The sequence below is a fragment of the Nerophis ophidion genome, linkage group LG05 (assembly GCF_033978795.1).
Source record: "Nerophis ophidion isolate RoL-2023_Sa linkage group LG05, RoL_Noph_v1.0, whole genome shotgun sequence".
In the NCBI taxonomy this organism is placed as follows: domain Eukaryota; kingdom Metazoa; phylum Chordata; class Actinopteri; order Syngnathiformes; family Syngnathidae; genus Nerophis; species Nerophis ophidion.
In genome coordinates this window covers 52591652-52606573 of record NC_084615.1, presented here as the reverse complement: position 1 = coordinate 52606573, position 14922 = coordinate 52591652, and the positions used below count along the sequence as shown (strand labels likewise).

Here is a 14922-nt window from a genome sequence, read left to right as displayed (position 1 = left end):
TGCATTTAACTACAAACCTATCAACCAATCAACAACTGAAGTCACTAAACTAAAGTATATATGAATTAGTACCTATAGTAGTACTTGCAGTAAATTATATGTTGCCATACCATGTGACCAAGTACTGCATGCACACAACTGGCACAGTACATTTTTTTTACCAATTCATTCAGAATCAATTTCTCAGAACAATTTAGTGAATTGTAACGGAGCAACGGAAACAATATTTAATAATAATGATTATGATGTCTTAAAATGCGGACGTTGTACCGATCCGTTGTGGTGAAGAAGGAGCTGAGCCGGAAGGCAAAGCTCTCAATTTACCGGTCGATCTACGTTCCCATCCTCACCTATGGTCATGAGCTTTGGGTCATGACCGAAAGGATAAGATCAAGGGTAAAAGCGGCCGAAAAGAGTTTCCTCCGCCGGGTGGCGGGGCTCTCCCTTAGAGATAGGGTGAGAAGCTCTGTTGTCCGGGAGGAACTCAAAGTAAAGCCGCTGCTCCTCCACATCGAGAGGAGCCAGATGAGGTTGTTCGGGTGTTTAGGGCACGTCCAACCGGTAGGAGGCCACGGGGAAGACCAAGGACACATTGGTAAGACTATGTCTCCCGGCTGGCCTGGGAACACCTCGGGATTTCCGGGAGGAGCTAGACGAAGTCTGGGCTTCCCTGTTTAGGCTGCTGCCCCCGTGACCCGACCTCGGATAAGCGAAAGAAGATGGATGGATGGATGGATGTCTTAAAACTGAGGACACTCTTTAAATCTTACTTAAAGTATCTTATGGTTAAAAACGGAGACACTTTAAAATGAAGCATTATGCACATCATGACATTGTAAGTTCATTTTTATGACTTGATGGGGTCCCCCAGGGACCCCATTTTGAAAATTCCTAGCACTGATGGCGTACCGGTGCGTGCAAAACAGCAGCAGGCTGCTGTGGCCTGAGGGCCGGTTCAAATTAATACTAACACTAATCAAATATCATCCCATTGATAATTCATTTGCGGGCCGGATCTGGCCTGCGGGCCTTGACTTTGACACATAGGCAGTAGGGAAACGCACAATACAATTAACTGTCTATCTGTGTTGGCCCTGCGATGAGGTGGCGACTTGTCCAGGGTGTACCCCGCCTTCCGCCCGATTGTAGCTGAGATAGGCGCCAGCGCCCCCCGTGACCCCAAAAAAGGGAATAAGCGGTAGAAAATGGATGGATGGATGTGTATTTTTGTAAGAACAATACATGTCTTGTCCATTGATTGCAACATTTATTAGTAGATTGCACAGTTCAGTACATATTCCGTACAATTGAGCACTAAATGGTAACACCCGAATAAGTTTTTCAACTTGTTTAAGTCGGGGTCCACGTTAATCAATTCATGGTACCGGTAATTCATTGATCTAAATGTATCTTATGGTTAAAAACGGAGACACTTTCAAATTTTGCACATCATAATATTGTGGGTTCAGTGAAAAAATATATGAAATCTCAGCAAGAGTAAAGAGCAGTTTAGAGTGACAGTGCGCGTGTCGTGCAACAATGAAAACGGCGCAGTTGTGCTGACCTTCCGACGTGAAAGATGTCAATACAGAGTCGTTACTTATGTTCCTAAAGCTACGTTCTCCAACAAATACGTTTAATTGGTCAATGTAGTATATCGGAAGTGTTCGTTTTCAGTAGTTTGGCTTGAAATGTGATCAAATAAAAGTTTTTAGGAAGTGCCCACCTGTTGTTAGCGCTTGACCCGGCTTCTTCTTCTTGGCCACGAGATGTTGAGTGGGCGTGTCAGGAAATTCAACTTCCGGTCTGAGTTTTCAAAGTAAAACACGTCTTCGCTGCATGGACAGTCCTGTACTGTACTTTCGTGCGGCTACATTAGTTTCACTCCACTGGACACATAAACACTTACTTCCAAGTAATTATTAACCATTTTATTATATTGTTTCAGTACTTTAACTGACATGTATTTTTTTTAAACTAGTGTAATTTTATTACCTACAATATTGACATCGCTGGAACAAATAAATACAAACATATATTAAATCATGCTCCTCGTGATTAGTTATTGTTCGTATGTGGTTGAGTCCAGCCTTGGCAAATATCTTTAGTACAATAGGTGAATTGAAGTAGGTATTTAATAGATTACCAAATGTGTGAGCTACTTACACGTGTCTAGATATATACATATACAATCAAGAAAATAAGTATTTGAACACCCTGCTATTTTGCAAGTTCTCCCACTTAGAAATCATGGAGGGGTCTGAAATTTTCACGGTAGGTGCGTGTCCACTGTATGAGAGATAACCTAAAAAGAAACATCCAGATATCATAATCCATGATTTTTCTTAACAATTTGTGTGATAAAGCTGAAAATAAGTATTTGAACACCAACATTAATATTTAGTAGAGTAGCCTTTGTTTGCAATTACAGAGGTCAAACGTTTCCTGCAGTTCTTCACCAGGTTTGCACAGACTGCAGGAGGGATTTTGGCCCACTCCTCCACACAGATCTTCTGTAGATCAGTCAAGTTTCTGGGCTGTCGCTGAGTAACACGGACTTTCAGCTCCCTCAAAAGATTTTAAATTGGATTTAGGTCTGGAGACTGACTAGGCCACTCCGGAACCTTGATATGGTTCTTACAAAGCCACTTCTTGGTTTTCCTGGCTGTGTGCTTTGGGTCATTGTCATGTTGGAAGATCCAGCCACAACTTATCTTCAATGATCTGACTGGGGGAAGGAGTTTTTTGGCCAAAATCTCACAATACATGGCTGCAGTCATCCTCTCCTTAATACAGTACAGTCGTCCTGTCCCATGAGCAGAAAAACACCCCCAAAGCATGATGCTACCACCCTCATGCTTCACAGTAGGGATGGTGTTCTTGGGATGGTACGCATCATTCTTCTTCCTCCAAACACGCATAGTGGAATTATGACCAAAAAGGTACATTTTGGTCTCATCTGTCCACAAAACTTTCTCCCATGACTCCTCTGGATCATCCATTGGCAAACTTAAGACGAGCCTTAACATGTGATGGTTTAAGCTGGGGAACCTTCCGTGCCATGCATGATTTCAAACCATGACGTCTTAGTGTATTACCAACAGTGACCATGGAAACAGTGGTCCCAGCGCTTTTCAGGTCATTGACCAAGTCCTGCCATGTAGTCCTGGGCTGATTCCTCACCTTTCTTAGCATCATTGAGACCCCACGAGGTGATATCTTGCATGGGGCTCCACTCCGATTGAGATTGAGCGTCATGTTTACCTTCTTCCATTTTCTAATTATTGCTCCAACAGTGGACCTTTTTTCACCAAGCTGCTTGGCAATTTCTCCGTAGCCCTTTCCATCCTTGTGGAGTTGTACAATTTTGTCTCTGGTGTCTTTGGACAGCTCTTTGCTCTTAGCCATGCTGAATGTTTGGGTCTTACTGATTGTATGGAGTAGACAGGTGGCTTTATGCAGCTAACGACTTCACACAGGTGCATCTGATTCAGGAGAATACAGTGGAGTGGAGGAGGACTTTTAAAGGCGGACTAACAGGTCTTTGAGGGTCGGAATTCTAGCTGATGGACAGGTGTTCAAATACTTATTTTCAGCTGTATCACACGAATAAATTGTTGAAAAATCATAGATTGTGATTTCTGGATTTTTCTTTTTAGGTTGTCTCTCATACAGTGTACATGCACCTACCATGAACATTTCAGACCCCTCCATGATTTCTAAGTGGGAGAACTTGCAAAATAGCAGGGTGTTCAAATACTTATTTTCTTGACTATATATATATATATATATATATATATACATATACACACACACACGCACATAGTATATATCCATTTTCTAGCACTTATTCCCTTTGGGGTCGCTGGTGCCTATCTCAGCTACAATCGGGCGGAAGGCGGTGTACACCCTGGACAAGTTGCCACCCCATCACAGCTATATATATATATATATTTGGGCTGCGAATCTTTGGGTGTCACACGATACAATTCAATATCGATTCTTGGGGTCACGATTCGATAATATATCGATTTATCAGATTCGATTCTCGATTCAAAAATGATATTTTTCCAATTCAAAACGATTCTGTATTCATTCAATACATAAGATTTCAGCCGGATCTACCCCAGTCTGCTGACATGCTAGCAGAGTAGTAGATTTAAAAAAAAAAAAAGCTTTTATAATTGTAGGGGACAATGTTTTATCAACTCATTGCAATGATGTAAATTTGTTTTAACTATTAAACAAACCTAAAATGTGACTTATTTTATCTTTGTGAAAATATTGGACACAGTGTGTTGTCAAGCTTATGAGATGCAATGCAAGTGTAAGCCACTGTGACGCTATTGTTCTTTTTTTATAGATGTCTAATGATAATGTCAATGAGGGATTTTTAATCACTGCAATGCTGAAATTATAACTAATACTGATACTGTTGTTGATAATATTCATTTTTGTTTCACTACTTTTGGTTTGTTCTGTGTCGTGTTTGTGTCTCCACTCAATTGCTCTGTTTATTGCAGTTCCGAGTGTTGCTGGGTCAGGTTTGGTTTTGGAATTGGATTGCATTGTTATGGTATTGCTGTGTAGTGGTTTGTTGGATTGATTTAAAAAAAAAAAAAAAGATTTTTTAAAAATGAGAATCGATTCTGAATCGCACAACGTATTCGAATCGATTTTTTCCCACACCCCTAAAATATATATATATATATATATATATATATATATATATATATATAAAATCAAAGCATACAAATCCAAAGGTAATGGCAATAAGCCCATTTGCTCCATGTCACAAGAAGTGGTGAAAGGTCAAATAGTACTAATCAGTGATTGCGTCATAGGTACACTTACAGTATCTGGAACAGCTTGTAAGATAACAGTTGCATTATAAGGAAATACAGTAAACAGGGGTGTCAAACTCATTTTGGCTCAGGGGTCGTATGGAGGAAAATCTGTGCACACGCCGGCCAGACTATTAAAACCATGGCATTACAACTAAAAAATAAAGACGACTTCAGATTGTTTTCTTTGTCTTTCCCTTCAGCCAAAAATAGAAGCAACACATTCTGAAAATCCATCCATCCATTTTCTACCGCTTATTCCCTTTCGGGGTCGCGGGAGGCGCTGGCGCCTATCTCAGCTACAATCGGGCGGAAGGCGGGGGTACACCCTGGACAAGTCGCCACCTCATCGCAGGGCCAACATAGATAGACAGACAACATTCACACTCACATTCACACACTACGGCCAATTTAGTGTTGCCAATCAACCTATCCCCAGGTGCATGTCTTTGGAGGTGGGAGGAAGCCAGAGTACCCGGATGGAACCCACGCACTCACTGGGAGAACATGCAAACTCCATACAGAAAGATCCCGAGCCTGAGATTGAACCCAGGACTGCAGGACCTTCGTATTGTGAGGCAGACGCACTAACCCCTCTACCACAGTGAAGCCCCGACATTTATTCCGTATTTTGTTTATAGTCATATCAAATAAAGATGCATTAAATAGACAAATGCAACTTGAATTACAACATTATATTTTGTAACATACCAAACAGTTTCATTTCTCTTAATATCTCATCGACAAAATTATTCAACCCTTTGAAGATCATAACTCTTAAGAACAGAATTTGAATAAGGTCTTTTCAATCAGGTGTTGAAAATCAATCAATCAATCAATGTTTATTTATATAGCCCCAAATCACAAATGTCTCAAAGGACTGCACAAATCATTACGACTACAACATCCTCGGAAGAACCCACAAAAGGGCAAGGAAAACTCACACCCAGTGGGCAGGGAGAATTCACATCCAGTGGGACGCCAGTGACAATGCTGACTATGAGAAACCTTGGAGAGGACCTCAGATGTGGGCAACCCCCCCCCCCCCCTCTAGGGGACCGAAAGCAATGGATGTCGAGCGGGTCTAACATGATACTGTGAAAGTTCAATCCATAGTGGCTCCAAGACAGCAGCGAGAGTCCCGTCCACAGGAAACCATCTCAAGCGGATCAGCAGCGTAGAGATGTCCCCAACCGATACACCTGTAGATGTGATTAGAACCATAACGAGCAACAATTAAACTGATTGAAAAAGACTGTGACGCTCAGCTTCTTGTAGATGGTCAATGGTGTATTTGCAACATGGTGAAGTCCAGGGAGTGGTCAAATAAGTCAAGAGAGGAGGTAATTTCTCTTCATAAGAAAGGATATGGATATAAGAAAATAGCAAAGACATTACACATTCCAAGAGACACAGTTGGGAGCATAATTCGCAAGTTTAAAGCTAAAGGCACAGTGGAAACACTACTTGGGCGTGGTAGAAAGAGGATGCTGTGTGCAAATGCTGTCCGGTATTTGAAGCGTACAGTAGTGAAAAACCCCCGGGTAACAACTGAGGAACTACAACAGGACATTGCAGAGGGGGGAACGCAGGTTTCGTCCAAGACAATAAGGCGCGCACTTCGAGATGAAGGCCTCCATGCCAGAACTCCCAAGCGCACCCCACTTCTGACTACCAGGCACAAGAAAATAGACTCAAGTATGCCAAAAATCATCTGGACAAACCCCAAAGGTTTTGGGAAACTGTTCTATGGAGTGATGAGACAAAACTGGAACTCTTTGGGCCTATGAATCAACGTTATGTCTAGAGGAGAAAAAATGAAGCTTACAAAGAGAAGACCACCTTGCCTACCGTTAAGCATGGTGGGGGGTCAATCATGCTCTGGGGCTGTTTCTCTGCCTCAGGTACCGGGAATCTCCAGCGCGTTCAAGGCATTTTGAATTCTATTTCCTACCAAGATATATTAGCTGCAAATGTCACAAAGTCAGTAACAAAGCTGAGGCTTGGGAGACGTTGGACCTTCCAACAGGACAACGATCCTCCAAATCAACATCAGAGTGGTTGCAGAAGAAGGGCTGGAAGACTCTGGAGTGGCCTTCACAGTCGCCAGACCTAAATCCTATAGAAAACCTGTGGTGGGACTTGAAGAAGGCAGTTGCAGCACGCAAGCCCAAGAATATGAATAAACTGGAGGCCTTTGCCCAAGAGGAATGGGCTAAAATACCTGTAGATCGTTGCAAGAAGCTTGTGTCCGGTTATGTATCACGTTTGAAGGAGGTAATTACTGCCAAAGGGTGTTCTACTAAGTACTAAAGATGCATGTAACTAGGGGGTTGAATAATTTTGTCAATGACATATTAAGAAAAATGTCCTTTTTTGGTATTTTGTAAAATACCGTGTTACAATTTAAGTTGCATTTGTCTATTTGACACATCTTTATTTGATAAGACTATAAACAAAATACGTAATAAAACACCAAAATTGTGTGGGGTTGAATAATTTTGATCACAATTGTATCTAGCAAAGGGCACCAATTTGTTGGAATGGCCATACGTTGTCAAAGTAAACTGCGCAGTCAGCATTTCAAGTTGAGGAAGCTTGGAAAAAATGTGGGCAAATAAATAAATGATATAACAAAGCCCAGTAAGAAAAAAATGAAACATTTTACACATAAACCAAGTTCATTCCCATCTTGCATGGATCAATGTATTTATTTAGGTCAAGAAGAACCACCCAGTGTAAAAACATGTGCAATTTGTATTTAAGGCTTTTTCAACACATCATTATCAGGGCATGTCAGAGAATCCATCCATCTTCAACCGATTGTCCCTTTTTTGGGGTCGCGGGGGGTGCTGGAGCATATCTCAGCTGCATTCGGGTGGAAGGCGGGGTACACCCAACACAGAGAGACAGACAACACTCACACTCACACACTAGGGCCAATTTAGTGTTGCCACTCAACCTATCCCCAACTGCATGTCTTTGGAGGTGGGAGGAAGCCGTAGTACCCAGAGGGAACCCACGCACTCACGGGGAAAACATGTAAACTCCACAAAGAAAGATCCAGGGCCCGGGATTGAACTCAGGACTACTCCGGACCCTTGTATTGTGAGGCACATGCACTAACCTTTAAATATGAAGTTTTTTATTTATTTAGGGCAGCCTGGTTGGTTCTGCCCTAAATAAAAAAAAAATGCATATTTAAACAAAAAACAGTTATGTTTGATCATGTTTGGATTGATAAACACAACATTAAGTATTCCTGTTAACAAGTACATTTGTGGATTGTTTCAAACATTTGAGGAGTATTAAAAACAGCAATGCTCTTAACTTAAGAATGTGTCTAAGTTTGAAATATCATTCAAAAATCTTCCTATTCTGTTTTGTTACTCTTGTAGATATAATTTTCTGATCGATCAACCCCTATTTCTTACAAATAAAACAGTCTTCGCTTACATGCATTACAATCCATAATTCATTATTTCTAAAAAATAAAAAATAGTGTTTCGCTCTGATTGCTAATGGACTACAGAGAGCCAAGATAATATTTAGTGAAGGAATGTATTCATGTGTACAAATACAGCATATATAGTTGCAAGAAAAAGTATGTAAACCCTTTGGGATTATAAATAAATAAATAAATGATAAATGGGTTGTACTTGTATAGCGCTTTTCTACCTTCAAGGTACTCAAAGCGCTTTGACACTACTTTCACATTTACCCATTCACACACACATTCACACACTGATGGAGGGAGCTGCCATGCAAGGCGCTAACCAGCACCCATCAGGAGCAAGGGTGAAGTGTCTTGCTCAGGACACAACGGACGTGACAAGGTTGGTACTCGGTGGGGATTGAACCAGGGACCCTCGGGTTGATTACTTGAAGTTCTGCATAAATTGGTCATAAAACGTGTTATGATATTCAACAAAGCCACAACAATAGTCTGCTTAAACTAATACCGCACAAAAAAATATACGTTTTCATCTTTTTATTGAACACAACATGTGAACATCCACAGTGCAGGGTGGAAAACGACTGTCTCTTGTTGTGACTTTGATGAAGAGCAGAAGATATTTTATCACCAATTCATGCAGAAATCCCAGTAATCCCGAAGGGTTCACATACTTTTTTCTTGCAACTGTATACATACATATACATAGCAGTGTTTTGTTACCAAAAATACAATTGGTGACTTTAATATTGGTCATATGTTTATAAAATGCACAAAATATTTCAGTAAAAGCTTTACCTTGTTGGAACATTCCCACAATGCAATGTCACTTTGTCCTTGATGAGAAAACCCCATGATGAGAAAGTGTACATGGTTATCTTATTGGGGGCAGAAGGAGCAGTGAATACCTCCCGTCAGGTCAGTGATGATTCCCTCTGTGATAAGGCTTTTGAGGATTTGGGTCTCCCGACTAACATTGTGCATCTTCTGCCACAGCATGGCACTCATGGTCATTTGGTCATAGTAGTGCAGTGGCGCCTCGTGTTGGGCCAGGTTGTAGCCAAAGCCCGCCAAGCTTACCTCGTCACACAGCAAACTAGCCAAATCCAGCGCGGTCACACCAAGGGTGGGTACATTCTGCACAATGAGACAACTCATTATTGCTTTGTCAGATCTATGTGATACAGTGCATCTGGGAATTATTCAGAGAGCTTTACTTTATCCACATTTTGCTATGTTACAGGCTTATTTCATAATGGAATTAATTAATTTTTGTCCTTAAAATTCATTCTACAAACACAATTACTGAAATGGAAGTTTTGTTTTCCAAATTTATTTAAAAACATATGTACATAAGTATTCACAGCCTTGCAATACTTTGTTGATGCACCTTTGGCAGCAAAGAAGAATAGGCAAAACAGCCAGTAGGTGTGCAAAGCTTGTGGCATCGTATTCAAAAAGACTTGAGGCTGTAATTGTTGCCAATGGTGCTCCAACAAAGTATTGAGCAAATGCTGTGAATACTTTTGTACATTTTATTTTATATTTTAAATTTTTTTGCAAATTAAAAAAATAAAATAAAAAAACATTTTCATACGGTTTTCTATGGGGTAATGTGTGTAGAATTTTGGTGCTGCAGGGGCTGCATTCTGTTTAAACTCAGCTATGAACCTACCGCAATTACAATTGGTGTTCTTTATTCTAGCCATCCATAGCTTTTCTACATGTATGAATGATTCATTTATTTATAACTAAAACATTATTTACTTATTAAACTGTCCTATGTGTAATGTCTGTAGGAGTGTTTTCATGCTTCATGCTATCGTAATGTATTTCAGCTAGCGTTGTTAGCATAAGCTACTATGCTAACATATTTATGTGTGTCATTGTTATTATTATTAACTCACAATGACACTATTTTTCTATTGTTTCAGTTTCCGAAATTTACCAAAACATCTCTGTGGAGTTATTGAGTCTCTTTAGCTGATTGGAGAGCTAGCTTCCGAAGCTATTGGGTCCATGACTTCTGTTTTGCTGGTCAGCTGTTTTACTGCCATGTCACAGGCATCGTTTGGAAACAATTAAGGTATGTAAATAAACATTTACAAAACATTTCTGTGTAAATAACTATTTTCCACAAAAATTATATTTGTGGCTTATAGCCTGTTTATGAAGGTTCTCATTCATCCAGGTCATTGTCATCTCAGAGCATTCAATCGCAAATGGACTGCTTGGTTTGTCTCAGAAGTCGTTTCGCCGCTCATCCGAGTAGGCTTCATCAGTTCGTGCTCATAGACTTAGATTGGTCAGATCACCTGCACACCGTGCCAAAACTACCAGTAACTGGTTAAAGGACGATGTAACCCCTGTCCTTAATTGGCCAGCACACTCATCTGACCTTAACCTTATGGGGTATTGTCAAGAGGAAAATGCAATACGCCAGACCCAACAAAGCAGGAGAGCTGAAGGCCAATATCAGAGCAATCTGAGACAGGGAGTGCCGCAGAATCTGGGCTGTCATAACACAAATGCCGCAGAATAATTAACTCCATGCGACGCGTTCTAGTACTGCAGTACTTCAGGTAAAATAAGCCCTGACCAAGTATTTAGGGGCGGCATGGCGTAGTGGGTAGAGCGGCCGGCCAGAAACCTGAGGGTTGCAGGTTCGCTTACCACCTATTGACATCCAAAAAAATCGCTGCCGTTGTGTCCTTGGGCAGGACACTTCACCCTTTGACCCCGGTGCCGCTCACACTGGTGAATGAATGATAGGTGGTAGTCGGAGGGGCCGTAAGCGCAAACTGACAGCCACGCTTCCATCAGTCTACCCCAGGGCAGCTGTGGCTACTGATCTAGCTTAGCACCACCAGGTGTGAATGAATGATGAGTTCCCACTTCTTTGTGAGCGCTTTGAGTGTTTAGAAAAGCGCGATATAAATCTAAGTTTTATATATATATATATATATATATATATATATATATATATATATATATATATATATATATATTTATATAGAGTGCTGTACATATTCAAATACAGTTGGCCAACATTTTCACAATACAAACCCTGTTTCCATGAGTTGGGAAATTGTGTTAGATGTAAATTATAAACGGAATACAATGATTTGCGAATAATTTTCAACCCATATTCAGTTGAATATGCTAGAAAGACAACATATTTGATGTTCAAACTGATTAACATTTTTCTTTTTTTGCAAATAATCATTTACTTTAGAATTTGATGCCAGCAACACGTGACAAAGAAGTTGGGAAAGGTGGCAATAAATACTGATAAAGTTGAGAAATGCTCACCAAACACTTATTTGGAATATCTCACAGGTGTGGAGGCTAATTGGGAACAGCTGGGTGCCATGATTGGGTATAAAAGCAGCTTCCATGAAATGCTAAGTAATTCACAAACAAGGATGGGGCGAGGGTCACCAATTTGTAAGCAAATTGTTGAACAGTTTCTAGAACAACATTTCTCAACGAGCTATTGCTAGGAATTTAGGAATTTTACCATCTATGGTCTGTAAAATCATCAAAAAGTTCAGAGAATCTGGAGAAATCACTGCACGTAAGCGATGATATTACGGACCTTTGATCCCTCAGGCGGTACTGCATCAAAAACCAACATCAGTGTGTAAAGGATATCACCACATGGGCTCAGGAACATTTCAGAAAACCCACTGTCAGTAACTACAGTCGGTTGCTACATCTGTGAGTGCAAGTTAAAACTCTACTATGCAAAGCAAAACCCATTTATCAACAACTCCCAGAAACGCCACTGGCTTCGCTGGCCCCGAGCTCACCTAAGATGGACTGATGCAAAGTGGAAAAGTGTTCAGTGGTCTGACGAATCCACATTTCAAATTATATTTGGAAACCGTGGACGTGGTGTCCTCCGGAACAAAGAGGAAAATAACCAGATTGTTATAGGCGCAAAGTTCAAAAGCCAGCATCTGTGACGGTGTGGGGGTGTATTGGTGCCCAAGGCAGGGGTAACTTACACATTTGTGAAGGCACCATTAATGCTGAATGGTCCATACAGGTTTTGGAGCAACATATGTTGTCATCCAAGCAACATTATCATGGATGCCCCTGCTTATTTCAGCAAGACAATGCAAAGCCACGTGTTACAACAGCGCAATTTCGTAGTAAAAGAGTGCGGGTACTTTCCTAGCCCGCCTACAGTCCAGACCTGTCTCCCATCGAAAATGTGTGGCGCATTATGAAGCGTAAAATACGACAGCGGAGACCCCGGACTGTTGAACGACTGAAGCTCTACATAAAACAAGAATGAGAAAGAATTCCACTTTCAAAGCTTCACCAATTAGTTTCCTCAGTTCCCAAACGTTTATTGAGTGTTGTTAAAAGAAAAGGTGATGTAACACAGTGGTGAACATGCCCTTTCCCAACTACTTAAGCACATGTTGCAGCCATGAAATTATTATTTGCAAAAAAAATAAAGTTTGTGAGTTTGAACATCAAATATCTTGTCTTTGTAGCATATACAACTGAATATGGGTTAAAAAGGATTTGCAAATCATTGTATTCCGTTTATATTTACATCTAACACAATTTCCAAACTCATATGGAAACAGGGTCTGTACTTGTTCTACTGGCCTTAAGTAATATTCTAATTTTGTGGGATAAAGAATTTGGGAATTGGTTTTCAGCTATAATCATCAAAATTAAAAGAAGTAAATACTTGATATATGTGTGTAATATAGGTATAAAATATACTAGTTTCACTTTTTGAATTAAATTACTGAAATAAATACACTTTTTGGTTACATTCTAATTTATCACACACACACACACGCACACGCACACGCGTTTTTTTAAGCGCTTGACAAAACTACTTAATATATAGAAGTAGAGAAACATTTTAAAACAAGACTCCAAGTGCCTCCATTTAATCTTTGCGGATTATAATGACCGAATGACTGAGAAGCTACACACACACAGATTTATTCAAAAAGTTACCAAAAAACTGTTTGTACAGTTAAATGATACATGGATGGATTGACTAATTCAATATACTGCACATTCATTTCAATTACAAAGATAGTGTCTAATTTTACAATAAAGTTCATACTGTAGTTTCATTGCTGAGATTGAAGCCTGTTTAAAGTTGTTTTTCATTCTGGACACAGGTTACAGTATAACTCTATTTTGCCTAATCTACTTTGTCACATTTATGTTACTCTCAGACTGGTGTGGAAAGGGTCTCATACCTTGTCCCAGCCCCACAGACGAGTTGTAGGGGGAGAAAAATGTAGTAGATCCAACGCAGTCTCTTTGATGACAAGTGGATTTAAGAGTCTGATCCTGTTGCGTTCGAGGGGGATTTCATCAGGAACATTTTGCCAGAAAAACAGCCAATCCAAGAAAGGCTGCAGTACAAAGCATAGGTGTGTAATGTGTTTGCTTTTGTTTAAAAATGTAGTTTAAACAAAAATCTTGGCGTAAAACTACCACATGACAAACAGTTAACTTTTTTTGGCTTCTATTTAGACAAAGCAAGCGTGGCAGTAAGTGAAAGTGTTTTGTCAACAACTCTACTCATGTGGATGGAGATTTAATTTAATATACTACCGATATTCTGTCATACATCTTAGCCAGGTGGACCTTGGTGCAATAAGTACGAATAGAGCTTGCATTTTGAATAAAGCTAGTCTAGCACTAATAGATGACTTTCAGCCATCCATTTTCTAGCGCTTGTCCCTTTTGTGGTCGCTTTGGAAATGAATATTTGTTACAAAGTTGCTGAGAAGAAGCAAAAGTGTTGTCAATGTATAAACCTTTAATGTTGTTGATCCCCAGACTTGACCATCTTAAAAGGCCCTATCAACGGTGGGAACGCAGGGAACGGTGCTGGCCCCTCTTCTCTTCACCCTGTACACCGCTGACTTCTGCTACAACTCAGAGCTGTGTCACATCCAGAAGTACGCGGATGACACAGCCATCGTCGGGTGCATCAGGGACGGCAGAGAGGAGGAGTTTCGGAACCTGGTGAGTGTTCTATTCTACATGGTAGTGTGCTGGGGGGGCAGTACATCTAAGAAGGACAGCTCCAGACTTGAGAAACTGATCAGGCGGGCCGGTTCTACAATCGGAATGAAACTGGACTCACTGGTGACGGTGGCAGAGAAGAGGACTGTGGACAAACTAGTGAGCATCCTGGATGATGCCAGTCACCCTCTGCATAGCGTTATCAGTAGCCAGAGGAGCCTGTTCAGTGCTAGACTGCTTCATCCCAAGTGCAGGACTAATAGACTCAAGAACTCCTTTGTCCCACACGCCATTAGACTGTACAACTCCTCTCTCGGACGGGGGACGGGGGGTATTAGGATGACAGGGGATGCAAAACATTAACTGTGCAATACGTTTTCATAACATGGTCACTACTGCCTACTTTGTCTTGTTATATTCTTATTTTACTGTTATATTGTTATTCCCATTGTTTTTATTCTTTTTGTAATATTTCTCAATTTTTTTTCCTTTTAAACCCCCATTATTTACTTTTTACTTTTTTTTTTTTTAAATTGATCTCAACTCTGTACACTGCTGCTGGAATTTCAATTTTCCTGAAGGAACTCTCCTGAGGGTCTGCTGGGA

General features: G+C 40.5%; 2 protein-coding genes across 2 annotated transcripts in view; both read right to left on the bottom strand.

Annotated features, from left to right (window-relative positions):
* LOC133553386 (long-chain-fatty-acid--CoA ligase 1-like) overlaps window positions 1-1848 on the bottom strand; it is a 55381-nt gene extending 53533 nt beyond the window's left edge. The window contains exon 1 of the mRNA XM_061901517.1: window positions 1727-1848. The gene's annotated coding sequence lies outside the window, so the exon portion shown is untranslated. The remainder of the gene's footprint in view (window positions 1-1726) is intronic.
* A 5672-nt stretch (window positions 1849-7520) lies between these two features.
* The window catches only part of st3gal5 (ST3 beta-galactoside alpha-2,3-sialyltransferase 5), a 30786-nt gene continuing 23384 nt past the window's right edge, over window positions 7521-14922 (bottom strand). The window contains exons 7-8 of the mRNA XM_061901516.1: window positions 13539-13697; window positions 7521-9435 (exon numbers count right to left, since the gene is read on the bottom strand). Coding sequence (XP_061757500.1) covers window positions 9178-9435; window positions 13539-13697 — 417 coding nt within the window. The 3' untranslated portion in view covers window positions 7521-9177. The remainder of the gene's footprint in view (window positions 9436-13538; window positions 13698-14922) is intronic.